The sequence below is a fragment of the Bos taurus genome, chromosome 29 (genome assembly GCF_002263795.3).
Source record: "Bos taurus isolate L1 Dominette 01449 registration number 42190680 breed Hereford chromosome 29, ARS-UCD2.0, whole genome shotgun sequence".
Taxonomy (NCBI): Eukaryota; Metazoa; Chordata; class Mammalia; order Artiodactyla; family Bovidae; genus Bos; species Bos taurus.
The window spans coordinates 31,873,775-31,900,970 of NC_037356.1; the positions used below are offsets into that span (position 1 = coordinate 31,873,775).

The 27,196-nt window shown below is 45.0% G+C and overlaps 1 protein-coding gene across 5 annotated transcripts in view; it reads right to left on the minus strand.

Moving 5' to 3' along the window:
- ETS1 (ETS proto-oncogene 1, transcription factor) overlaps positions 1-27,196 on the minus strand; it is a 139,069-nt gene that overhangs the window by 63,081 nt on the left and 48,792 nt on the right. Inside the window, exon 1 of one of the 5 annotated variants that reach the window (XM_024987268.2) lies at positions 11,361-11,749. The exons of 3 other annotated variants lie outside the window; for them this stretch is intronic. In XM_024987268.2, coding sequence (XP_024843036.1) covers positions 11,361-11,442 — 82 coding nt within the window. In that variant the 5' untranslated portion in view covers positions 11,443-11,749. 5 annotated transcript variants of the gene reach the window in all.

Genomic DNA, 27,196 nt, shown 5'->3' on the forward strand with positions numbered 1-27,196 from the left:
GAAAATGCTCAACCAGGAAAAGGGATGACCGAGGATTCCGTAGGTCTAACCAAAATGACTCAGAAGTGGAGGCCTGCACCCCGTTTGCAAGCGGTGACACCCTTGGCAGTCACACGAACATTTGCTTTGCAAGACTAAATCTTTCTGACAAGACTGAAGTTAGCACCCAAATTCAAAAATGCCAAATAACCCTATTGTTTCCTATTGTTTGCTACAATCAGGTATACCAGGCTCTACACCCATTGCCTGCTCCTCTTCCCTGAGAATCCAGACCTTGCCCCAAACCCTGGCCAGGACATTGCTGGCCATTTAGGATTAAACTCACTCTCAAGGAAACAGCAACAGGCCAAGGGGCTATTTTCCCCGTGTAGTATCTGGTCTTGGAATGCTCTGGCTTCTAGAATGACCAAAACAGGGAGGGGGAGATCACTTATTTTTATTGCTAAGGAACAACACTTTGTTTTAAGGGGACAATCTCATATAACTTCAGTCAACTCCAAGTGTATATATACCTGGTGCCAGACCAAAGAACCCTGTCCCAAGTGGAAACTAATGGGGAAGAAAATGGAAAATGTAAATCTTGTACATCTCTTTGGCACAGTTCTTTGCCTCTCCTACTGTGTTTTGTGGGAAAGTGTCATTTTTTATTTTTTATCTTGAAGTGTTCCTCTGGCTACCTGAAATTGCTGCTCATCATTAAAATGGACCTCATTTGCTAAAAAAGGGTAAACTGAGGCTCAGAAGACCAAAGCAATTGTGCATATATTTCAACCTAGCGAAACAGAGGTTGGACAGGAATTCTTTCCCAAACTCCTTAGAGTAAGTAAAAATAAAATAAAGTGTATTTCTCAAAGTCCAAGGTTCAGCCTGCCCCTAGAGGAGAATTGCATATTTGTCTAGAAGTCTATGGGGTAACTCACCTTTTTCTTTTTAACTTCTTGAGAAAGAACTAACCTACCATCCTACTTAAAGTTTGTCCAGTGTCTGCATCATGGAAAGCTGGGCAAATTTCCAGATCCCGTGTCATCGTAATCTGTGCCACCTACTCAAAGCTCAGTAATTAGCCGACTGTGGACAGGCGATCCACTAAGCATACAGAAAATATGCAGTGACATTTCTCTAGCAAGAGAGCAGAGAATGTTCTCTTAACATCTCTACCTCCAGCTAATCTTTAGCAGCCGTAGCAGTAATGATGAATGTTATTATACCATGTTCTCATCAATTCAAGAAAAGATTAAAAATGCATGTGGCCAAGTGGAAATGCCCAGGGGTTTGGAGAACAACAGCTTCTGGTTCTAACTGTGCCCCTTACTCACCAAGTCACCTTGGGAAAGAAACCTGCCATCACAAATGGGCATCAGTTTCCCCACTTGTTAACACAATGGTAACTCCAGGGATGACCTCAAAGAGGTGGAAGTCACATGTCAAACTGCAAAATGCTATGGGATCAGGACCAAGCAAGAAGTGAAATAGTAAACAATATGCACAAACAGATCTTAGTATCTCCCCAAGTACACAAACACCCAAATATTTTTGAGAAGGGTGAGCTCTGGCATGAAACACAGCTGGACTTAAATCTAAACTCCACTCACCCACTGTGTGGCCGTGGGCACACTGTTTAGCCTCACAGATGCTTCATCTGGGAGACAGGAATAATACTCAGCTATTAGAGATGCCATAAAAGAATGAGATTCTTGGCACATTAGTAAGCTGGCATCCAACAACTAACAGAAAAGAAAAAAAGAAATAGATAAAAATGAGATGAGAGATGCCTACACAAGTACACAGGGATCAACTCTGCCCTCTTATCAGTTTTTCCACCAAACTTGCACGCTGATCTAAGGTCCCTGCTCCTGAAAGAAAAGGGCACCTGGGTCAGACCCAAAATGCAGCAATAACATCAAGAACTTGATTTTCAGATAACAGCTGTATACAGGCGCCATTCCTCCACTGCCACTGAAAGGCCAGCAGCCTACGCTCACCACACCCCAGCACATACTCTCAGCTTCCTGGACCTGGGGAAACCAGAGCAGCTGGGATCCCCAGGCAGCCAGCCCTGTAGGAAGGCCAGACCCCTATCCCTGAGCGCCCAGCAGCCAAGGACTGGGCCCCTCCTTGGGTACAAACAGGAGACTGGGGCCTCACCGGAGTGGCTTTGAGCAGAACGCGTTCCTGCTGCAGGAGGCGACTGTTTACGCCCAGAGCAGTACTCTGAGAAGGGCAGCTGAGATAAAGCAGCTCTGGCTCAGCTCACAGGCTCAGTCAGCCCTGGGGACGCAGCTGGGACCATGGACCCGCAGAATCACCTTCCTCCAGAGCAGACCCCACCCCCGTCAGACTGGAGTTGCTTCCCACTGCAGCCGTAGCAAAGGTTGATGGAAATAGCAAGCTGTTTCATGAATGGGAACCAAGAGGGAGGTGTGATGCCTGGTCCAGCATCACCCCAGACATGCATTTTTCCAACTGTAAGCAAGGCCTGGGACAACCCCCAATGCCTCTTTCAGTGGACGGTAATCTTCGCAGATGAACTCAAAATCATCTCGAGGATGGAACTGTGATTAACAGAATCTGGGGATCCAGAGAAAAATATCCCCGTTTTTGCTCACCTCTTGAATGACATTTCATGCTCTCTCACAGCCTGAGTTATTTCAAATATTATTTAGAGTCATAAACTATCTGTATTAAGAGAAACCTTACAGGTCATCTTCTCCAGTGAGTTTTATTTCACCACTGAAGAGTCTGAGGTCCAGAGAAAGGAAATTACTTGCTCAAGGCCACATAGACAAATGGTTGCAAAACCATGGCTAGAATCCAGGCTTCCTGGCTCTCCAGGCAGTGATGGGTCCCCAAGAGTGGACATGTGACTTAGAACACAAAATGTAATCCTAGGAGGCTAAGAGGTCTCCCTTTATCATTCATAAACCCTCACTGCATTCCAGGCATTTAATTAGCATTTTAGTGAAATAAGATAACCAATGAATAATGTATAACCACCCCCCCAAAAAAAACCCTAGGCAGGGAACCTCAAATATAGGAGAAAGAAAAATTAATACTAGAAGTATAGAAGTCAACACATGGAAATTTTCCCACAGAAAATTCCCTGTAGTGGATTTTCTGAAAGGTATTTGAACATCAGACTCAATCACACACTCTCATGGATAATCATAGTGATTATCTGAGTACAAAACTGTAATTGCACAAAAATATCTTTAACTCAGTGCATGTATAATACCAGCACATAGTAGGAGTTTCTAAATACACACTTCAAAAACCAGGTATCTACAAACACTCATCAGGGTTAGGAACCTTTGGCCTGACCTAGATTCTTATTTTGCATTTGTACCTTGAAAATATGTACCTGATTGATTCTGTCATCTTCTCTGAGGTTTAACGCTTATTCTGATAAACTGATACAGAGGTTTTAACAACTAACAGTATGAGTGGGAGGTAAAGTAATGCTACCAAAAAAAAATAAAAAAGACAACAGCTCTCTCATAAGCCTTTTTAATAACACTGCTCTTTTCTTAAAATCTCCCTATTTTCAAAGGCAAAATTCATCCTGAGATGCAAAAGGTTCTCACGCGGGTCCTGACCTGACACTTCTGTCTCTCTTCTCTTTCTACAATCGAGGTATTTTTCTTCATATTTATGTAAGCCTTTCTTTCACTCCAAACTTTCAGCATTCTCCCCACGCTATTCTATTTAAAATAATCCTCTCCATGTTTTTAGCACCTCTTTCAAATGCTTTTGAAATACCCATGTTCTCCCTGAAGCTGACCCAAGAAATTATTCTAGCCTAGAAGTGTTGGAAGAAAGCACCCAACAGACGGAAAATATAAACAATCATTGACCCCCATGTACTTCTACAAGTTCAAGTAATGGTCTTCCTGCACTACTGGCCATGAAAGCCCCTGGAGCACAGGGACTATTCCATCTGGGTTGCCCTGACCTGTGCAGGACATAAAGTATCCAGAAAAGATGACACAGACAGTGGAAACAGCAGATCCAAGACTACCCTCCCAGCACTTGGACTGGAATTCCTATCCAAGCGCCATGATTAGTCCATATGGGAGTTTTCCCAAAAGTCTATAATATATCACTTAAATTTTTTAATTTTTTTATGCTATTTCCTATCATTCTTTCATTACTCCTTTCATAACTTCTTACTCTATTCTCCCTCACCTCTCTTCTTTCTCTTCTTTTTTTAGAGAAAAGAGATACTACAGTTAAATGTACCAATTCCCTTCCTCCCATCCTAAAAAATGAAGGGCTTAGATTTTTACCCTTTGTTTTTACCCCTGTTAATGGTACCAAAAAAAAAAAAAACATTTTTTTTTTTTGCCCCTTTTGATCCCAATGTAAAGCTTCTCATCTTGGATAAACATTACACCAAAAAATGTCATCATCTTCACATGTGTAAATGAAATAAGTAGGGGGAAATGCCAATATTTCCCCCTACTCAGAAGTTCATTTTCACACACACACACCCTACATGCTTAAAGCTTACAGTTCCTCCGCAGAATCTTGCAAAGCAGAAATCAACAGCTCAGCATAGCTCCTCAAAGCTACCGAGAGGTTTCAAATGCTTCGAGCGAACGCGTTTGAGGTTGATTTTTAGTTGTTTCCCAGGCGCTGAGAAATATTCTATTATGTGTCAAAAACACATTTAAAAATATAACTCACGGCTAGGGGAAACCACACAGAACTTGAATTTCTTCAAACTCTGAATCTTGTCCTTTTAGCTTACTCTGGATGGCCTAAAACCCTAAAATTAGCAACCTAGAGCAGGTATCATAAAAATACTGTTGTCCAAAATCAGTGTCTACGTGCTGTGCACCCAGTTTCCGGGGAGAGTCCTACTCTACGTTTACCTCTCATTCTAGTATAATCACTAAGAGCACCCTTATACTCTGAAAAGTGTCCCAGTTTGGATGGTAAATTTTAAGAACACACCATCAAGATCTGAAGTCCAATAGTCCACAGCTTTCCAATGCTGCACTGGGTCTTAAAGCACCATCTGGGCCAATATCTTACAGTTCTCAGAGACAGAATGAAAAGCTACAGAAAAAGGACAATGGAGACCAGCTGATGGGCAGTAAGAAGCCACCTTTCCAGTGCCCAGTGACAAGCCTGGTCCCAAGGGGCAGAAACTGGAAAGAACATGGGAAATATAAAGAACCTGGCCAAATAATCAATAAACACTTACGGCTCAAACAGCAATATTTTGAGTGTTTCTGTAAGCATGGCTCCCTGCCAATGAAATTGGATCTGCTGTAACCTACCCTACAGGCCAATTTCTTTCTGTATCTGCATGGAGACTATAAACTACACAATTAAAAAGAAAACAGTAACACAGATAGGCATAGGGCTTCAGAGAAGTGGCCAAGTAGAAATAGGCTGTTTCTGCAACTTGAAAAATATGTACTAATGTTCTAGAAAAAGATCTCTTCAACCCAACTCCAGCAAAGTGGAGCTGTAGATACATGACAAAGAAGCATGATAGACTGGGGGACTGTCTTAACATTCCAAACCCTGAGTTAAGAAGAGCTTAATAGCTGTAAGTAAAAAAAAAAAAAGGATGCTGAGAGTTGTTTTAATTGCTAAGTCATGTCCGACTCTTGGCAACCCCAGGCTCTTCTGTCCATGGGATTCTCCAGGCAAGAATACTAGAGGGGGTTGCCATTTCCTTCTCTAGGGCATCTTCCCAGATCAGGGATTGAACCTGCTTCTCCCGCACTGGCAGGTGGATTCTTTACCGCTGAGCCACCAGGGATGCCCAGAATGCTGTGAATAGGGTGGTAAGTCCCATCAGAGATTCTGTCTGAGCAAGGGGATCCATGTTTCATTCTAGAGCAGCCAGATAAAAACATGGGGACAAACTGCTCTCTGTGATATCTGTGGGGCCCCAGGGGTATTGTATGGAGAAAATGCTCCCCATAAGGCAGTGATTGAGGAACCAAGACCTCACCCATGGACAAGCTGCCAGGGCGTCCTTTGGTTTCCCTCTGAGCTGTGGGCCGTGCAAGGCGAGCAGGTCTCACGTAGCATCCTGTGGCTCAACTTCCCTCCTTGTACCAGAATACACCCAAGATTAAAGGTAAAAGGGGAAGGCGTGGCAGAGAATGAGATGGTTGCATAGCATCATCCACTCGATGGACATGAGTTTGAGCAAACTCTGGGAGACAGTGGAGGACAGCGAAGCCTGGTATGCTGCAATCCCTGGGGTTGCAAAGAGTCAGACACAACTTAGCAACTGAACAACAAAAACAGCATGCCCTGACCCATGACATGGGCTTGAAAACTCTACACTTTAGGCAGAAAAAAAAGTAAAATGTATTTGCTGCACAGACAACAAACGCAGGTACCTCTGGCCTCCTTACAAGAAGGAAAATTAAATTACATCTGTATTAAGAAAACAAGCTAGTTACTGATCTGTGTCTCTCATCACCCTGTTTGTGAGTGAGATCCACGCAGAGCTGCGTCCATGATGAAAGAGGTAAAACAGGCTGAATGGGGAAGCTCCGGGAAGGATGCAACCTTGGAAGTGAACACAATCCCGTCCTCACCTGTGAGAAAAGGAACTCCGTCTGGAAAGCATTGGAAAAAACAAGAAACCTGGTTCTCTGCTTGGTGATCTCAGGCAAGCGTTACTGGAATCTTTACGCATCTTCTTAAAGCAACACACCTGACTGCTGGCCCTGGAGGGAGTTCACAGGACAGACAGGCCCTCGCCCCTAACTCAGAGGAGTCATGCAGGTGACAGGGAACCCTTGCCCTCCTGAACTCCCAAAGCACCGGCCCCCCTAGTGCAGCCTCTCTTAATTCCCTGGCTTTCTGTGAATAACATGGTGTTTTACCTAACATATAAAATATAAAATGCTCCGCAAGGCTCATCAATTTGTAAATTTCTAACCTTGAGCCTTGAGGAAATTATTCATATCTTGGAATACCCTCCTCCACATCTAAACAAGGGATATGATAATATGTCCCCTACCCCGGAGTCGGGGTGTGACATGGGAAAGAGCCTGGTTGAAAACGCAGGTTCAATACATGTTTCAGAAACACCCCCTACAACTTGGGAATGGCAGGAATTTACCTTCATTGTGAACTCAGGGAATGCCACCACAGCCCTGGGTGATTCATTCTGCAAACCAGCCACGACTGTAATTATTCTGTCGCTGTCGCAGAGTTATCTGTGCTCTTTGCAACAGGGAGCCTGGCTTTCCTGAAATATCCTGACCTACGCTAACCAGCTCTCGGTTCTGCACAGAGTTTGATGGAGCCCAGAGCAAGCTGAGCTCTGGTAGGGTAGATCTCGGGCTGGTCTGTCTCCTAGGAGGAGGTGATCCCCCTACAGGGTGGTCTGGTCTCTTTAAGAAAGAAAAAATGTTACAGAGACCAAAAAAAAAAAAAAAACAAAAAAACACAGCAATACAAACCAACCAAAAATGCCAGGAATGCAACTTCTGCCAACCAAATAAATAAATAAGATGTGAGATACTTTATAATAACTGGACATGATGCTTTTCTCTCAACCCTTCATAACTGAAAATCTCTGCATTTCCATCAACCCTACAAATGTGCCCTGGCCTCTGCTCCCAGGCAGCACTGACAATCTCCATCACCCACAGTAACTGAGTCCCTGAGCCTATAACTGACAGCCAAGCCCCAGAGATGCCCTGACCCTCTGAGCGTCCTCTGGTTCACTGAGTTTGCTGTCGGGGACACAAAATAGAGTGTGAGATCTCAGTGAGGCAGGTGAAAAGGTCCTCTCTAACTTCACTCTTCTTTCCCTCTCAAGTAAGAGATTAGGGGACGTGCCTAAGACGGCTGTAGCCTCTATAAAACACTTCAAGCTACCCCCCCCCAACTCTACAGTCACCAAGGTCATTTTGTGCTGTTATTACAGATCAGCACTGTTTTAAGATATGCATACAGTAACAGATTTATTTCCATCAACCCTATGAGGTAGAACGGTGATCGTACTCATCTGACAGCTGCAGGAGCTGGAACACAGAGAGATTTTGTTCAAAGTCACCAAACTAGTAAGTGGCACAACTGAGATTCAAAATTAGACAGGTTGGTTCCAGAGACCCTTCTCGGAAAGGAGAATGCTCCGTGGGGGTCTGGAAACACGGTGAAGGAGTGATCCTAAGAGCAAGGCAGCTCTGCGTTTTTTGTCTGCACAGTTGAAGTTACAAAGACTGACCGAAGGCGCTGGGAACAGAGGGAGCTTCTTCCTGTCTCCTAAGGCAAAACAGGTCAGAGGGATGGGCAGCCTTTTCTAGGGTAGGAAGGGGGCTGATGCTTTCAATCTTGTAAAAGACCAAATATTCAGAATCAGAATTCCTGCTCTTCTCTGAGCATTACTGCTCACCTCACCAAGAAGGTAAAGTGGGGAAGGAGAGAAAAAATTAAGTGGCTGGGATGTATTTGCTTCGGCACCCGGCCTCCACCCCTTCTCAGCAAACTCCACACCAGGTGGGAACGCCACAGACTCTCTGTGGTCGTGTTTGTTTTAACCCATTTAAGCTCCAAGAACCCGGCAATCATGTATTACAATCAAAGTGATATGTGCAACTTTACACTTATAAGCGAAGTTCAACACCAATGTTATTTCCAAGTATATGTTCATTTGGCCCTAAAAGCTGTCAAAACTCGAATGAGGCCTCAATCCAGAATAAAAGTGAATAAAGTTCTTGATCAGACCCTAGCCACTGAGATTGGCAAATAACCCTGGGCCCCTGCTGGGACACCCACCTCCCTCCTGCCTCTGTCTCCAGCTCTCATACGTTGCGCCGGGCGGAGGGGCGCAGGGGTGATAGCAGGTCTAATTAATGAAACCAGTTAAGTTCCCCCAAATAGTTGTCTCCACATATAAGAAACTAAACAAGCCAAAGAATCAGTCTGGCAAACATTTAAGTCACAGCTGTAGACACAAAGCCATGCTATGAGAAGTTAAACTTTTTAAATGTCCTGTAGAGTCTTATAGGCAAAGCAAATCCCACTTTGCCAGCGAGTGTCTTTTCCCACCAACACAAGCCAGCAGCCCTGGCCAGTGCTTCCTGCACCCCTGCACCTGCAAGTTCAAGTCTCAACTGAAGCTTCTCTGCCAGGCTTTACAGAAGCAACTTGCAGTGTTACTTAAGGCAACTGTACACTGAGAAGGTAGAAACGGGGATATATTTCACTTGAGCTGCTGGCTCACCAGACATTCTTAGGTAAGTAACCTACCTTCTCTGTCCCCCTATTTCCTTTTCTGAGGTATGGGTATAATAGTCACGTATATGCTACTAACCCTCCAGAAAAGAAAACGAACTCAAATTTAGATATTATATTCGCTCTGTATTTTCAAGATTCTCTATTTAGTTTTCCCAAGATAGCGCCAGAAATCAAATCTCATTACAATGAATGGCTGAAGACTTCCCAATTTCTTTGATCAGCTGAAATTTTGTTGTACTGAAGGCTGTTGACAAAATCGGATCAGAGGCATGTAAACCATTTTGCAAAGGAAGGACACTGTAAATTTGCTTATTATAATGGTGACGACTGCAGCATTAGGCCTCACTGTTCCCATCTTACAGATAGGCAAGCTAAGAATAGTTACTTGCTCAGGATTTATTTTTATCAATAACCAACAGAACAGCATCATCTACTTAAAACCTCTAATATTTACTAAAACACTCCCCCAAAATGCTTCCGCTGTTTACTGTGATCTAAAACATGTGTTGCTAGGGGGCCCTTTTTCCTTCCCAGCACGCCAAATCCACTGTAGGTTTCTGAACTGACAGATCCACACGCTATTTCCCAGACAACCAAATCTGTCTCTTCCCCATAAACACACATATAAACAAGCCATACTTAGGAAAAGGAGGCATTAGTTGAGATCTGTCTTTGCTGGGAACTCTCCTTTCACTTCCTCTATAAATGGTTAGCATCAATTGGGACTAAGAGAATTTATTCTGGCTTCTTTAACACTGCCCCCGCCCCCCGCCCCCAAGGCCACCATCACACCAGCATCATTTCTAAACTGTAGCTCTCCGTGCCTGAAATGTCTCCGAGGTTCTAGTTCATCTCAGCATCTCTGTGACAACAGTCTTAGTCTTTCTGTACCTCCCAGGGAGCAACCCAGAAACCCTGGGCTTGAGTGTTAGGGGGTCTAAGAGAAGTCACCACCCACCGCTATGTCTTCTATTAAGGTCTCTGAAAGATCTTCGAATGACAAAATTCAGCTTGGCTTGTGTTGAAAGTTTAAACAGATTAAGAAAGGGTTAAAATAAGCAACTAATTACGGTGGAGGCAAAAGAACCGGGAGCAGCCGCCGAACTTATTGATCATCAGATACAACAGAGCTGCCTGTTACTGCGATTAATTATTTTCCAAAAGCATCAGTTTGTCCCTCTACATCTTTCCATATACCTTTACCTCCAAAATCATGAAGCTCTTATGGACAGCTGGCAGTTCCTATCCTAAAAGAAAGCAACTTTTCTTCTCAAACTGCATTTATTCCAGAAATTCTAGAGTGCCAGAGTCCATGAAACTGCTTAGCACAAAAAACTGTGTCTAAGATAAACTGAAATTTCTTTGCTATCCCTTTCTTCTGCAAATCCAAGAGCTGGATAACACACCAACCAAAGACCCCAAATCATGTTTGGTGTTGGGAGGCTTTCCGTCTTCTCACAGATCTTAGGTAGCAAGGGACAAATTAATGGCAGATCAGAAAAATGGATGAAGTAACCTGCATAAACAGAATGGGGATGTTTCCCCGAGTTAAGATGATCATTTCAGCTCTGCGTCCATCTCCATACCCTCAACCCCGAAAAGAGACACTAGCCAGCAAAGGAACATGTGACAGGCGAGCTCAGGAAGGCAGGACATTTGAAAATGTGCTTGAAGGCCAGCCAGTTAGACACCCTTTGGGCTCTTACTCCCCAGGGCTCTCCATCTAGCTCCAACTCTGGGCGATGTCGGCAGGGTCAGGGGATGATGTCCTAGGCGGCAGTGTCCACCCTCACTAACGTTAAAGAATAAGGCCAGAGGGTTCCCGCTCATTTGGAAAAATAAGAAAGCAGGAATGGGGGTGCTAGACATTCTAAAAGCTTTTTCCCACTACTCACAAAAACACAGCTGTGAAAATAAATACCACCCGCTCCCCCGCCCCCCAACAAGGGTATCGGGCCACCAACAGTCCAGCTCTTCCTCCTGTCTACATCTTTCCAGCTGCCACCAGCATCGCCTGCTTAGCAGCTGGGGCAGAAACGCACCACTTGCCTGGAAGGGAAGATCACAGGGGGAGAAGTGGAGGGGACCCAGGCCAGAGGCCGAGGGCTGGGGTGGGGGTCTCGGCAGTCACCACTCACCCGGGGAGGGGAAAAGCTCCATATCCACTTTTTCCGTCTTGATGATGGTGAGAGTCGGTTTGAGATCGACGGCCGCCTTCATGGTGCCAGGAGTGGGGAGGGGGGACAGACGGGGCTAGAGCGAGTTTGCTGTTATTCTTGTTTTTCTTTTTAATGGGAATGAGTAACAGGGGAAAGGGGACGGGGGGAATCGGACCTTCTTCTTTAAAATCTCAAATTTCCGCTGACTTTGTCCCTCGCCCAGAAAGTGAGCGCCCGGAACTCTCTCCGGGGTAGTTGGCACTTTGCGGGAAAGTGCGCGCGCGCCGGGTCCCGCCTCGCCTGCGCCCCGCCGGCTCCCTCCTCGTCCGCGCCGGGCTCCCTCCTCTCCGCGGGCAGCCGCCTGCGCTCGCCCTCGCCCTCCAGAGCCGACTCCCTCCCTCGCCCGCGCGCTCTCCCCTCCTCTTTGGGGCGTAGCTCGCGGCGCCGGGCCCCGGCCGCGGATCTGCGCGCCCGGCCCCCACCCTCAGGATCTCTGCCTGGCGGGAGGGGGCGACTCAGGGGCGGGGCGACGAGAGGCGGGCGCGGCCGGGAGGCGGGGCCCGAGACCCTCGGCCAATCACCGGCCACGGCCCAAACCGAAAGGAAGCGGGGCGGAGCTCGGGGCCCTCCGTGCCCGCCGCGCCCTCGGCTCCCCGCGCTCTGCGGCCAGGTCGCCTGGGAGCCGCGCGCGGAGCCGGCGGGCCGCTGAGCCTCCTACCTAGGGGAGAAGAGCCCGGAGCGGGCGGGCTGGCTGGTGCCCGGGCCACCCCGGCAGTTTGGGAAAGTCCGTCTGATTATCCACGCATTCTTGAGGACTTGGTCACCCGCTCCCGCCCCCTCCCGGGAGCGGCATAGTTTTCCAAGTGCGTGTCCATCATTCATTCACAAAGACTGACACACAGGACGTGAGGCAGCGGCTGGAGGGGCGTGCGTGCGAGCAAGGGGCTCCGAGCCAGTGTCCTCAAAGGGCTCTGGGAATACTGGACTTGGGCTGCTTAGTGACTCAGGGATCGGGGCTGTATTGCCGGAGGAGCCTTCGATTTTCCCAGAGCCCACCCGCGTCATCGTTAAGAAATCAATTAAGAAGTGAGCTGCCCTTAATAAGAATCTAGCTGCCACTGGTACGGATGGAGCCCAAGGCTGCCTCCTGGAGACCCCAAAACAAAGGCCCAACGACTTCTATAGTATTAGAAAAGTCAAGAACTGGGGCCCCAAACTGGAATCCAGTCCTGGGCTTCCTAGAACTTCCAGTTTCCCTACAGCAGTGGTTCTATTCTTCTAATTATGTCACCACTGGCCAAAATTTTGTGTTTTCTTTCACAAATTCTCCTCTACTAGATAAAACTGACAATCCTCATATTGCCACTGTCTAAAACATGATGCACAGCTCTGTGGTTTGAAGTTTCTGGAGTACATCATTCACGGCCATGACAGAATCACAATTTCAGCCCCCTTTTCCATTTGGGAAGCCCAGACACTTAGGATACCCTAACATGACCCCTGCATAATTAATAGCTTGCCACTGGCGCATTGGTTATAAACGGAGAGAGGTGGTCCTAATTAACAAATCAAGCAGTAGACAGTGAGGTGCACACCTAGACACACATACATGTATCGGGAGCCAGGCATTGATACCTATCTTTGATGAACTAAAAGAGTAAACATAAATCTCTCTGAACAACCTCAGAGGAAGCTATTTTTAATCCTGTTTCCTGATTTCTAAGCATATGTTGAACTCCCACCACACGGTTATAACTGTAACCTCAGCCTCTGATAAGTCTTAACACACCTGCTTACCTCATCTAACTCCAGTTTTCTCCTCTTGAAGTATAGTAATTTACAGGTTTCCCACAGCCAGAGAGGGAAGGAGCCAGGAAGAGAAGATAAATCTCAAATCTCGGGCTCCTGGTTCAAACTTCAGATTATGCTCGTCTTCCAGTGACTCTGCAGAGTAAAGTATTTGTACGGGGGTAAGCCTGATAGACGAAGGATTGTTGTCATCCAGCTGTGTTTCCAAAAGGTATGAGAAAACAGCGCTGGCCCCCAGATGACAAGAACAGACCCATCAGATCCTGGGAAAAGCTGGGGGAAACAGCGCATGAATGAATTGTGCATTTGCACATTCAAATGAGCAGCCAAGAAAGAGATCTTGAACCAATCCTGCCTTACCTACTGTGAATACATCAGCAAAAAGAACTGTGCAAATCAGGAGTTGCTTTGGGGAATTTTGTTTTATCAATGTTATGTTAAGGAAATGCTGGCTTTTTTTTAATCCAGGTGTGAGTATTCTATTTCAAATGCAGCTTTCTCAGAGCAAGTCCTGTCTCTCCCTCAGTCCTTTTCTCAGCTTTCTTTCCAGGCTAGCCTAAACACTGCTAACCACCCCCATCCCTGCAAATTAGACACTCAAAGAGCCTGCCATGATAGATCCAAAAACACTGTCCACTCCAGCAGTGGGGGAAGTTTATTCCTTCAGTTCCTCAATGACGACAGCTCAACTTGTCAGTCATCCTTTATAACCCAGTCCTGAAGCCCAGAAGCTTGAAAGGTTTGACTGTGCAAATCAGGGAATGGGGTTTGGGAGATAGCCAGGGGCCACCACCGACTTCCAGGAAAGTTACCCTGCAGGAGGCCAGTTGTGAATATTGATGTTAGCAGAAGTTATACATCCAACCTCCCATCTGGATGAAACTTCCCTAAGGACAAGGAGCACTTAATATGGACAGAGTTATAGTATTTTTTACATATTTGGGATTTGAGGAACCCAATCAGGCCTGCAATGATCCCACTTTGTTAATTGATAATTTCGATAAATGAAATCTTTATTCTCTGTAGGACACAAGCTGATTTTTTTCTAAATGTTCCTATGGACTTGAGATGATATTTGTATCATGTGTACTGTGCTTAGTCACTCAGTTGTGTCTGACTCTTTTCGACCTCATGGACTGTAGCCTGCCAGGCTCCTCTGTCTGTGGGGATTCTCCAGGCAGGAATACTGGAGTGGGTTGCCATGCCCTCCACTTTGTATCTTACTATATCCTAAAAAACAGTGCCTTGCATGGTGCCTGACACATTGTAGACACTCAATAAATATTCACTGAATTCTGAACTATCAGGTTTCCCCGGGGGCTCAGGTGGTAAAGAATTTGCCTGTAGACGAAGGAGCCGCAGGAGACATGGGTTCAATCCCTGGGTAGGGAAGATCTCCTGGGGGAGGAGATGGCAACCCACTCCAGTATTCTTGCCAGGATAATCCAATGAACAGAGGAGGAACATAGAGCGTTACATTCCATGGGGTTGCAAAGAGTCAGACACACATACACACAAAAGACTGAGTACACACACAAGTAAGTAGGGAGTGAACTCTCACCTCCCTGGTCACTAGGGACTTTTACTTTGCCACCAAAGCTTCTCAATACAAAGGTTGAGTGAGTTTGATACTTAGGGCTTGTGAAAATGAGCTAAACAAACGCAGACCTACCTCTAGGTCTGACCTTTGGCTTGGCTGATTACAAGCTCTATTCCCCAGCACTCCTGTCCACTCCGGTTTGTTAGTGCCTCAGTTCTCCCATTAATAAAACAAGGTCAGCTGAGCTCTGCCTTCCAGCCCCTTGGGCAGGTTGTTTCAAGACCCTATCTGCTTCTTAAGGCACTCAAGAGAAATCAACCAGGAATGACTTTGTTTTTGCTTGTAATGCAGCAGTCTGTTCTTCCTACACCTGAGAGAAAACAGAAGTGTATCTTCAAACATTCCCAAGACTTAGGGAATTACACCCAGCAAGCGCTGAAATTCCTCGAACTAGAGACATCATGTCAGAAGGGTTCAGAACAGACATCAGGCATTGAGGGGCAGGGGTGTGGAGTCAGACATTAATGACACCAAGAAAACAGTCACTTTTTATAAGAGCTCCCTCAGAAACATGGAGTATGTAAAACACATAAAGTTTCTCTTTCATCCTTCTCCCTCCACTGTACTCCAGTATCAATAAAAAAGAAATACAAAAATACACCTAATTTTAGACAATCCTGGAAGATCCTGAAGATTGTCCCTCTCCAAAGTGTAGTGGAATAAATTGTCTATTTCTCAAATCTTGACCAAAAACTGAAGAATCTCAGAGTTGTAAGCTAAACTACGCTTTATTAAAGGTAGGTGCAAAAACATCCAGACCGCTAACGGCTAATCCAGAGCAAGTTTATGACTCACAGATGATTTACTGGTTTAAATGTAAGATTGAAAAAAAAAAATTTTTTTTTCAATTAACAACCTTCCCGCTTTGCGTTTGTGGTTGTTTTTCTCTGAGAAAAAAAAGGTAACAGTCACCCTGTCAACACAGAAACAGGCTTCTAAAGCTTAACTCTAAAGCAAGTGGTTTCTCTGTGATAAGTTGAGTCACTGAAAAGCACCCTACAGGGAGAAAGATGCCTGGGGCTTCCATATCTACCGTTATCAAGCTGCCATAAAATGGAAAACTGGAGAAAATGAAAAGAACTCTCTTAATTAAACTTGGATGCCCAAAGGCCTTAGGGTCAGTTCAGGAACCCAAGTAGGGGACTCAAGCTGGGCTGTCGCTGACTGCAGGCTGGCTCTGTGACCTCACCGAAGCCACTTAACCTTTTTGTGTCACAACCTCATCCCTGTTTCAGGGAATAAAAATCACGGCTGGCTCTCCCCTGACCGTGTAATACAGACTCATTAGCTATTGTTTAGAAGGTACAATAAACAATGAGCGATAAGTAAGGGGGGAAGCCAGGAGGAGAGGGCGGGCTGCGGAGAGGGGAGGACTTGGGGCCTGTTTGCCCTGGGAAAGTTCTCCAGGATAAAACCAAGAGGAGCCTGAGTAGTACAAACTCTGGAATAAGACTTAGACTGAAATTCCAGCTTGACCCCACTCACCAGCTGAATTACTCCACAGAAGTCCTTTAAACAATCCCAAACCTCAGTCCTTCCCTGTTGAAAGTGAGGTTGCTTGGAGGATTACGTGAGATAATGCAGGAAAGAATTTAGCACAGTGCCTAGGTCAGGAAAAAGAGCTCAAATAAAGTTTAATCACTCTTACTGCTTTTAAGAGCCAATAGACGGTAGGATGGGCTTCCCAGGTCAGGCAGTGGTAAAGAATCTACCTGCTAATGCAGGAGATGTGTGTTCGATTCCTGGGTAGGGATGATCCCCCTGGAGTAGGAAATGGCAACCAGCTGCAGTATTCTTGCCTGCGACATCCCAGAGGAGCCTGGTGGGCTACAGTCCACAAGGTCTCAAAGAGTCAGACATAACTGAGCTACTGAGCATACACGCACATAGATGGTAGGACGTAGGAGAAATCACACAAAAAAATCTTCTCCATGGCCACCCCCTTTGCAGAGTAAGGTAGACCCTCTATTTACCTGAACTGTCTTATGGACAGATTAGGAGAACGATCATATCTAATTTTAAAAAATCTCTCCAACCCAACTCCCTCAGAACCTACCCAACTTGGACCTCACTTTAGATATTCCAGTACTGCCTGGTCGGGAGAGGAAACTGCAGACTTGTATTTAAAAGTCACAGCAAAGCTGTATGTCAGGTCAGAAGGAATATCATGTTTGCGGTGCCTCTTTGGAGACAAAACCTTAGGTCTTGGCTTCATCACATGTTGTAGTTAGACGGACTCTCTTAGAGATAGTCAAGTTCAGCCCTGCTATCTCCAGAGGAAAAAATGACTCTGAGCGAATAAGTCATTCTGCCCAAGGTCAAACAGTTCAGAAAAGACGGTCATTTCACAGCTTGGGCATCTCCTTGGGTTTATAGATACCACACTGCAGGGCAAGTCACTCATTGTCATTCAGTTTGGTCTGTTCGCAGACACCCTTGAGAAACAAGCAGGATACAGCATACATAGGAACAGAGAGATGCTCAGATTCGATTTCTGGAAATCTAACAGTCTCCTCTGCCCTGGATGTGTTGACTTCGGGCATGCACGCTTCAGGGTAGCCACACTAGCATTCTCTGCGGGAGACAGCTTGGCATGGGCTTAAGGAGAAAAAGGGTCTGGGCTGGCTCATCGCTGTCTGCCGTTTCTTTAGGCTGTAATTACGACCCATTCAGCTGCATCTGCAGCCCCAACAATGTGGGATGGATGGGCCTCATCCACAGACCAGGCGACATTTGAAAATCCACCGGTTCAGACAGCACGTACTTCTCTCACAGCAGCTCAGACTTCTGCTCACACAGAAGGTGGTGAGGAGCTGCCAATCAAGGCTACAGGATCTGAGGTTCTTTCCACACCACAGTTCCTTTCCTTGAGGTGAACTCAGCACCTGTCTTGGAATTTTGGCCCCAACTGGGCCTGGGTCATGCAGATATGCGGGCTACCCTGGAGCCGCTGGGTTCATGTAGCATAAGTGTGAATTCTAATGTAAACTGTCCTAAATTGGTCCCTGGAGAATGGAGAGGTACGATGGCATGTGCAAAAATGGTGGAAGAACCAGTGTTCTTTGAAATCATGGCTGGAGCAGAGAACCAGGCTCCTGGTGGGGAGCTCGGAACCCCAGGAGAACAGGATCCTGAGCCCCCCCAACCAGACTGCAGGTGGTTTCATCTGGTGGAAAGCTAAGGGCCCCCCATCTGATCTCACCCTGCTTTTCTCTTGGGTTACAAAGACAACACCAGGCCTCAAAACAGATGTTCTCTGCAGTTGTAGTCTGAACCTTAAATTAAGATAATTTTATTGTGGCATCTTCCCTTTTCTTTTCCCCCTTTCATTTGGAAATGCCAAGTCAATTGCCCCAAAGGACTAACCTTTACCACCCTAGAGATGAAGGAGAGGAGATGGGGTGGAGTAGGAAATGGCAATACTCATTCTGTTCTCGATGCTGCAAGTCAGGCAGAGGAAGCAGGTGCCAGTAGAAGAAGAGCAGCTCTAAGAGGAAAAGGGGAGATGCTACCAGAGGAAGCAGGAGAGGGCACCTTTCTGACAACGGTGGGAGGATGGGCGAGGGGGAACACGGAAAGGCACTGTCACAGCATTTCTATGTCCTTGTCATTCTGGGACTTAAATTTCCAAGTTTTCAAAATGAAACTGAGGCCTGGTCTTGTATCTGATACCTTGCCTGAGTTGATTTCATTGACCTGCATGGCCAATAGTCAAGGAATAACAATCAAACAAATCAATGGTGGTCCAAGCTGGAAGAGGATTCAGAGCAGAAAGGAGGAGGCTGCACAGAAGATGCAATGGGAGGTCAAGAGGAAAACCAAACACAGAGGGCATTTCTCAGTCTTTCTCAGTCAAGGGCACTTTCTTTATGCAAAGAATTTTCCGCCCCACCCCCACAAGGTGCCCTCTAGTGCCCAGAACACCCCAAAGGAATACTTCAATATGTACATCTGCCTCCTACACTCCCTAAAGACGGCAATTAGTTGGTCATCACCTCCAGTGCTCAGCTCAAGACAGTGGGAGCTCAATAAATGTCAGCGATTATTTAATTAACGAACAACTTCCTAAAATTTCCAATACAGATCTCTGAACTCAAATATCAGTCTTCTTTTTTCAGTCTAATGTGAGACTCAAAGTTACCCAATGATTAAGATAAAGAGGTAAACAGGTGACTTTTTTTAACTGAAAAGATCTTTATCAAGTTTAACTCTCCTGTTCTCATCACCTGCCTCTGATGCCCTTAAAGGAAAATATTGCTAAGGTCACCATATTCATTTTATTTTTCATATGAGTATTCATGGATATAGTTGTTTGTGAAAAAATAAATGGCGTTTGGCTTAACCACAAAAACAAACCAGTCATTTTGTCATTGGTCTGAATTTATATACAGCATACTGTTCATATTGTCAGAAACAGTCCTCAGAAATTCCTGAACTTAAGTTGCATCTTTTATTTCACTGATTATCATGAAGGTAAGATTCAGAGTCCCTGTATCCATTAGTCAGATAAGAGAATACGTGAGATGAACCCAATTTTCTCCATCCTTGTGAGGAAGAAGAGCTAGACACTTCATAGGAAGTCCAGTGTCATCCCTTTCACCTTCTCAAATTTACTACAATTTGTCAGGTCCCCGGAAACAATACATTTTTTAAAAATTGTCTGACCATACTATAGCACCCCCTCTGGTGAGATAGGGGATGTGTTGGAAGGAGATTGGGAAGGACAAGATAGGGAAAGTCAACTGAGCTGTTACCACCTAGCAGGTGGCACAAAGACACAGAGAGATGCCTAACCTCTCTGGCTGGCTGGACCATGGCAGAGGACACCTCCTTGCACTAAATTAGTTATGTCTCCTGATGGGTCATGACTATGCTGTCAAGGAAAAGCAGGCTGATTTTCAACCATAGACATCAAGGAAAAAATGGGTTTGGTTGGGATCCACCATTGCCTTTTAGCTGCCATGAGAATCAGGAACACACATCATTTTACATCACTTCCTCCAAGCTAATGACACAGAATTGGCCCCAGAAAAAAATGAAGTGTGTTACACGGAGAACATCTTACTAGTCAGGAAATATAACATTCTTTGAAGCTGTCACCTACAAATCTCTCACTCAGGCATCTACTCCTCCCTTCACTTCAGCGTCCTCCACTTCACCATATCACTGGGTTATAATGAATTTATACGAGTCCTCCCTTAGCTGATGCTGAACCTAGTAACAGAGAAAGTGGAACGCAGAGCACTAATTCAAGTCCCTTGCTGTTTTTGCATGTGTACTGTTCCCCGGAACACGTGCACAGAATCTGAGTTTCATGAATACACAGGACCATATATCCATAAAAACAAATCTAGGGTATCCAGTGTCATTATTCATATTTACAATGTACCAAATATGCCACTGATAGAGTTGACAGTTGAAAAACCACCTCAAGAAGGGATATGTCAACTCTTCTCCGGGATGACAGCTCCCATTTAATTCTCTGTTCTTCAGGGCCAAAGAGATGAAGCCTTCTTTAACTTACAAAGAGCCAGCTGGGCTCAGTCAGCACATTGCATCACCCAGAGTGAAGGAGTCAGACAGAGCGGATGGTCCCGGTGATGACGCATGAGGTGGAAGAGACCCGGCTCACATCTCATCTATCTGGATTGGCTCCTGTACAATGAAAACCTTTCTCCCTTTGCCTTGATGAAGAGGGGAGAGGCTAAGCTGGTGTGTGTGATGTGCAAGAAGGCGCCATTTAATCAGTCAGGTCCGAGAAGTACTTTCAAGTGTTGGGGACTCTGAGATGATAGGGAAGGTGGAGAAGGAAGAAAGTAGAAAACAGAGAAGTTATTCCTTAATGGAAGTGTATTTCATCAGACTGATCAGAAACATGTGTTTTCCCCAGACAGGGAAACCATCTTGAAAGACTTCATCACACAAAGGCTTTGGGTGGAAGCAAGCGCCACCAGGGACCCGCTGGGGAGGGGGAGGGAGCAGGGAGGAGGCCGTGCAGCTGGTTGGGGAGCTGGCAGGGGACGTGGGAGGAAAGCGCAACCGGCAGGCCGTTCTCTTGTGGCAGGTTCCCAGGAGAGGTCCCTTTCCAGGAATTAAAAATTCTAAATAATGTTCAGAATTTTGAAAAATCAAAAAGATTATGGACTATTCTTTCAGGGAATTCCACAGCCTTGAAAGAGACCAGATGGCTGGCAACCACCAACCCAGACCCAGGAAAGACCTAGCATCCACATACACTCCCATTTTAGTGAGCAAACATTTTCTCTCCAGGAGAGTATTTTTTTTAATTAAATGTGATGGAGCTGAGGTGTGGAGGTAAGGGACAATTCCAAACAACCCACATGGCCTCATGCCCAAAAAACCAAAGCATAAAACATAAACCAGAAGCAATGCTATAACAAATTCAATAAAGACTTAAGAAAAAACGTGGTCCTCATTTAAAAAAAAATTATATATATATATTTATGTATATATATCCCATACAAAGACCTGTTGTTTTTTTTGCTAAATTAGCTATGAGGCTTTGGTTTTCTAACTATAGGGAATGCACTTAATCTCTAAAAGAACTGAGGAGGCATGGGGTAGAGTGGTTAAGGGCACAAGCTTGGCTTCAGGTGGACAAGAGTTTGCGTCAGCTTGGCCTTTCTACAGCTATCAGTCCCTTGGCCTTAGCCTCAGTTTCACCTGTAAAGCAGGTGATCACAGTACCCATTGACACAGTTAATCTGAGGATGGAAGGAATTTGTGCCAAGCCATTTGCACTGTATCTACCACAGAATAAGCACCCAACAACATTTTGCTGCTATTATTCATTTTAAAAAATCAAGATGTTGACTTTGGATTTGGTGACCATAAAATTTTCATGGAAGTTAATCCAAGAGATGGGGACATAGTGGTCCCACTAAAGTCATGAAAAGTGAAAGTGAAGTCGCTCAATCGCATCGGACTCTTTCCGACCCCATGGACTGTAGCCTACCAGGCTCCTCCATCCATGGAATTTTCCAGGCAAGAGTACTGGAGTGGGTTGCCATTTCCTTCTCCAGGAATTAAAGTCATGATATAGTATTAAAATAAATATAATTTTAAGTCTGAGTATGTAAATCACACAGATCCAGACACCAACCCCTTTGGAAGAAAGGGGGTTGATTCCCATTACATAGATGTGAAATATAGTTCTGGAAGTTCTAAATGTATGGACACAGCTACATTACATACTAGCCATGCAGAGAGGAATAAATACCCTCTAAAATAAACTCCTGGGAATCCTGGGTTCTCCCCGCTCTGGGTTGTATGTTTGATATCCATTCAGTGATTTCATACAAACTGAGCAAAATAAGATCCCAAGCAAATGGCCTCACTATTTGGCTTTTGGGCTGGTCACCAAGTTAGGAGAATCTTACACACACGCTTCAGGTCATGCCCTATGTCTTGCTACTTGAGCTCTCCCCAAACTAGTGCCCAGTATACCACTGCATTCACTTCTCAGAAGTCTTTTCTTGTGTTATCCCATCTTCTTTCTGACAGCCAGAAGTTTCCTAACAACTTATACTGTAAACCTGGACTTCTGACTATCTCTGACTATGCTGTGTTTGCGTGCTCAGTTGCTCAGTCATGCCTAACTCTTTGCAACCCCCATGGACTGTAGCCCGCCAGGCTCCTCTGTCCATGGGATTTCCCATGGACAATGATATTTCCCAATGGAGAGGGTTGCAATTTCCTACTCCAGGGGATCTTCCTAACTCAGGGATCAACCTTCCTCGCCTGCATTGGCAGGCAAATTCTTTACCACTGAGCCATCAGGGAAGCCCAACTGCGCTGTACTCATGCATATTTAGTTACATAATTCTGGACCTGCAAAGCACCCCCCACACACACACCCCCCCCCCAGCTCCGACTTGCCTCCTGGAATTCAGATGAAGTGTTCTATTTGCTGTGTCACCACTTGTGCTGACCAGCTGAACCTAAGGAAAGACATTCCACCTTGCCCCACATGCCGCCAGTCAGCAGCACAGATTCTGCTATTTAGGGGCATCCACTACATAATTTGTATTCTCGCACCGCCCGTGCCTGGCATCTGGCCGGCAAAGGCTGGCAGCACGGAACACACAGAGTCTCCTCGCAAGTTGCCTGCTCCATTTGGCAAGATGAACGCCGTATCAATGGGAAAGGGGACTTAATTGGATTTCTGAGAGTGTTAAGTCATCCCACCTCAGCTCCAAGTTGATTAAAGTGTAGCTCTGCCCTTTCCAACAACCAGAGCAAACAAATGATGAAGAAATACTCTAAAATGCACAAGGCTGGGTCCTCTCACTTACTGTCTTTTTTTCTTAGTGACTTTGGGGAGGTTTGGGCATGGATCCTGCATACACAATACTGTTCTTGTTCTTCTTTTCTCTACAGGGCAGCCCTGAATGGCTCTGTCTAAAATTATAAGCAGGGCAGCCCTGGGCTCCAAGAGATCAGAGCCCTCATGCTGTGTCTGAACAAAGACCCTGCTTTTCCCCAACAATTAGGCCTGCAGAAAGGACATCTATCTGCCTCTATTAAAACCACCACGTGCCTTCAAGTCAGCCCATTGTAAAGCTAATTAAATAACACGCCTCTCTCCCCATGCAGGTCTCCTGATTAGCTTTCCTCTGCCCGGAACGTCTGCAAAGTGCCTAGAGATAGACAGCTAATGTTCCACTTCTCTGACTTTCCCCCAACACCGATCGCTGGCCTTTGAAAAAGCCACCTCGTCACTATTGTCGGGTTTGTTCAGGCAACATGCTTATCCAGAGCTCACATGTGAGTTCTCCGACTTAAAGGAAGAGACAAATTTTATATTACTTTCAAAATAAGGGACTTCCCCGGTGATCCAGTGGTTAAGACTCCACACTTCCACTTCTACTTCAGGGAGCATAGATTCAAATCCTTGGTTGGGGAACTAAGATCTCAAGTGCCATGCAGCCAAAAAAAAAAAAAAAAGTAATTTGGGAAAGCAACATTTCTGTTACAATGCTGACTCTTTGATGGAAATCCACCATTATCACAGTCTGCAACTGCTACCCCAGCAGTGTAACGTTCCTGAAGGACTTTTCATAGAAGTCAAGGAGACTGGATAAGACGCAGCCAGGACTGTACAAGCGGCCCTCCAGCTCAGACCTGCATGAAACAGAAGCACAGACTTCTCGGAAAGACACTGTAGAGGAATGTTGATGTATGACAGAGGGCAACACAATACTGTAAAGCAATTATCCTTCAATTTAAAAAAAATTTTTAAAGGACACTGTAGAGTAAAACAGAGATAGAAGAAACATTTCAACCCATTTTTTTAAAAACATGATGTAGAAATAACAAATTCCTTCTAAGACTCTTTAGTGCTAAGCAGATAAAATCGAAGCATTGCCTAAATGGCTCACATTAGCCCCTGCCCATTTTTCAACCCTGCTTCTCTTTCTTTCCCTGCTCTCTGACAGCCCTGGACTTGCTGGTATCCCTTGAACGTGCCCCAGTGCTTCACCATTTTAAGTGCTTTTCAGACCTTTCTGGAAAGCCTTGCTCCACCCTTCCCACTCACCCACCTGGAAACAGCAGCAAACACCACCAACACCCCACCCCCACCCCCTGAAGGCTTCCTGGGCCTCTGGGATAAAACCAGGCACTTCCTCCTTTGCACCTCCTAACAAACTGCCTTCAAGTCAGCGTTACAGGCTTCTGATTGAGTGCTTGCTACCTGGCTTAAAATAACCTCAGCCCAAGGACTTTTGTGGTGGTCCAGTGGTTACAAACCTTCCTGATAGTGTGGGGGACAAGGGTTCCAGCCCTAGTTGGGGAACTAGGATCCCACATACTGGGCAGCAACCAGGCCTGCACGCATGCCGCAACTAGAAAGCCCATGTGTTGCAATGAAAGATGACGAAGCTAAGACCAGATTCAGCCGAGTAAACAAAACAAATAAATATAATCTCCACCCTTCTAGGGCAGGAGTCATATTCTATTCGAATTTTAAATTCCACAAAGCTTAAAACACTGTAACTTGGACAAATAATTGACTAAATGAATGAAATGGTGAACGAATAGAGGAATGAATAAAACAGCCATGTGGTATTACAAGTGATCTGCGATGGTAATGGTAAAATCAGGCCCACTTCCAGCTTCACCATAGACAGCCCTGCATGCTTGGAAAAGGGCATTATTATCTTTTGACATGGTTCTTTCTGTTTGAAACTGTCTAGTCTAATATACACACATACACACTTTTCAGATACAAATGTTTAATAATAAAATGAAAGGAGACCAGCTCTTTTCTAAGTCTGTTTAATAGTTACAGAGATTAACTTTTGAAATCAGCTCCAGTCTTTGAGGACTGTAGCGCATTTAATCATCAGACCATACCAACCTTTCCTTCTAAGTATTTTTAAGAAGATTCACCAATCTTCTCGAATGTCCTATACAGATGAATGGATGACTAAATTATAAAGCAATCCCATATGCAATTTAAGTTTCCCATAAAATACTCATGGACCTCAAAATTAGCAGGGAAAAAAAAAGCACTTGGCGAAACAGATTTTGCACTCTGCCAAATCCACAAACATTTAAAAACAGCCAAAGTCACTGAATGATTCCCATCCTTAAAACGTAAAACCTTATAGCAAAAGTCACTCCCTGATGGTTCTCTTATGAATTCACTTCCATGCACGATGCCATCCGGGGTCAGCTCTTCCCTTGTCATTTTACCATCTCGATCTCAACTTCTAGAAAGGTGTGCTTTTCTAATATTTGAGGGTGCCTTCTATGGAGAGAGAGAAAGCAAGGGATAAAGACATAGAGAAAGAGTCCACAATCTTACAACAGTAAGTAATCATATCAACAAAGGAGTATAGAACCTCCAACCTGACCCAGGGAGAAAACACTGCCATTCCTTTGGTAGTCACTTTGTTCTGGCAAGCCTCCTACTTGCTAAATGGAATGCCCACTTTACAATGATCATAATGGATTGAAAGCTATAAAATTAGATTCTGGCTAGCAATAGCTCTTTATTACTCTCCCTTACCACAGTGTGACTTCATTCTCAGATCTTGCCTTAAGGAAGACTCATCCACAACCTCTAAGATACGGATAAAGTAGGATAATAAACAAAGACAAATCAACCTGCATTTTCATTGTGATCTTTCTCTTCAAAGTATCATTTGGTATGATTACAAAGCAGCCAGTTAGCATTGAGATCACTGTTATTTTATCAAGGACAGATTATATAAACTACATGGCAGGAATAAATGGTTAACCACAAAAATAAATAGAAAGCATGGTAGAAAGAGAAGAAATGAAGGTAGGTGTGAATGCCACATGTATGTATGTGTATGTGCTCAGTAGCTCAGTCGTGTCCGACTCTTTGTGACCCCATGGACTATAGCCCACGAGGCTCTGCTGTCCATGGTATTTTCCAGGCAAGAAGACTGGAGTTGGGTTGCCATTTCCTCTTCCAGGGGATATTCCCAACCCAAGGATGGAATCCACGTCTCTTGTATTGGCTGACAGATTCTTTACCACTAGTGTGAATGCCATAGCATTCATCAACTAGAACTATCAGAGGAATATAATCAATACACTTGAATCAAAGAATAGGAACATAAAGATAAGAAATATGTATTGTGAATGACTACTGTCATGAAGACATTGGGTACAAGAATTAAGTACAGTGGAGTAAACACAATATGATTAAAGTCTTAGCAAATAGCATACATTATGTGTGATACCAACAGCCCCTTTCTAAATCCAATTATGGTTTGGAGCAATATTAGAAAGCATAATATAGACAAAGCAAGACACACAAGAAACCTTTTATTAGGAGCAGGACAAGCATGGAATGGACTGTAAGGAGCTGTTTTGTTGATAGTTCATGTCAATATATTTCAGTTAGCAGGTTATTTTAGCAATGACTTCAGGGTAAGCTGCCATATGATTCTGAGCAATTAGGAGACACCCCTATCACACTATTCACAGACTTTGGGTCACTTTAAGTCTTTTATGTGCCAGATCTCAGAACCAAAATTGAGTTGGCATGGCTTCTCTCCTCTGACAGAAATAACAGCAAAGTATTACCTTCTGTCGGATACAACTAAGTGACTAACTTTCACTTTCTTTCATTACCTTCTGTAGCCTGGAAGGTCACTTCCATCAGCACCTTGCAGCACCTCTGAGAGGTGTCCAAGAGGAGGGAGGCATTCGGGCTCTCAGCACAGAGCATCTGTCCAGGGTATAGACTTTCCAAGTTTGCATGACTCTGACCCAAGTCAGCATGCAAAATACTGAACGCACACATTCATGCACCTCTTTCAGATGATTCCTGGGTCCCAGGTTACTCTCCTCTATCACCCGGAGACTTTCAAATGTGGTTTTCTCCTGCCAAGTCTTGGGTTATCAT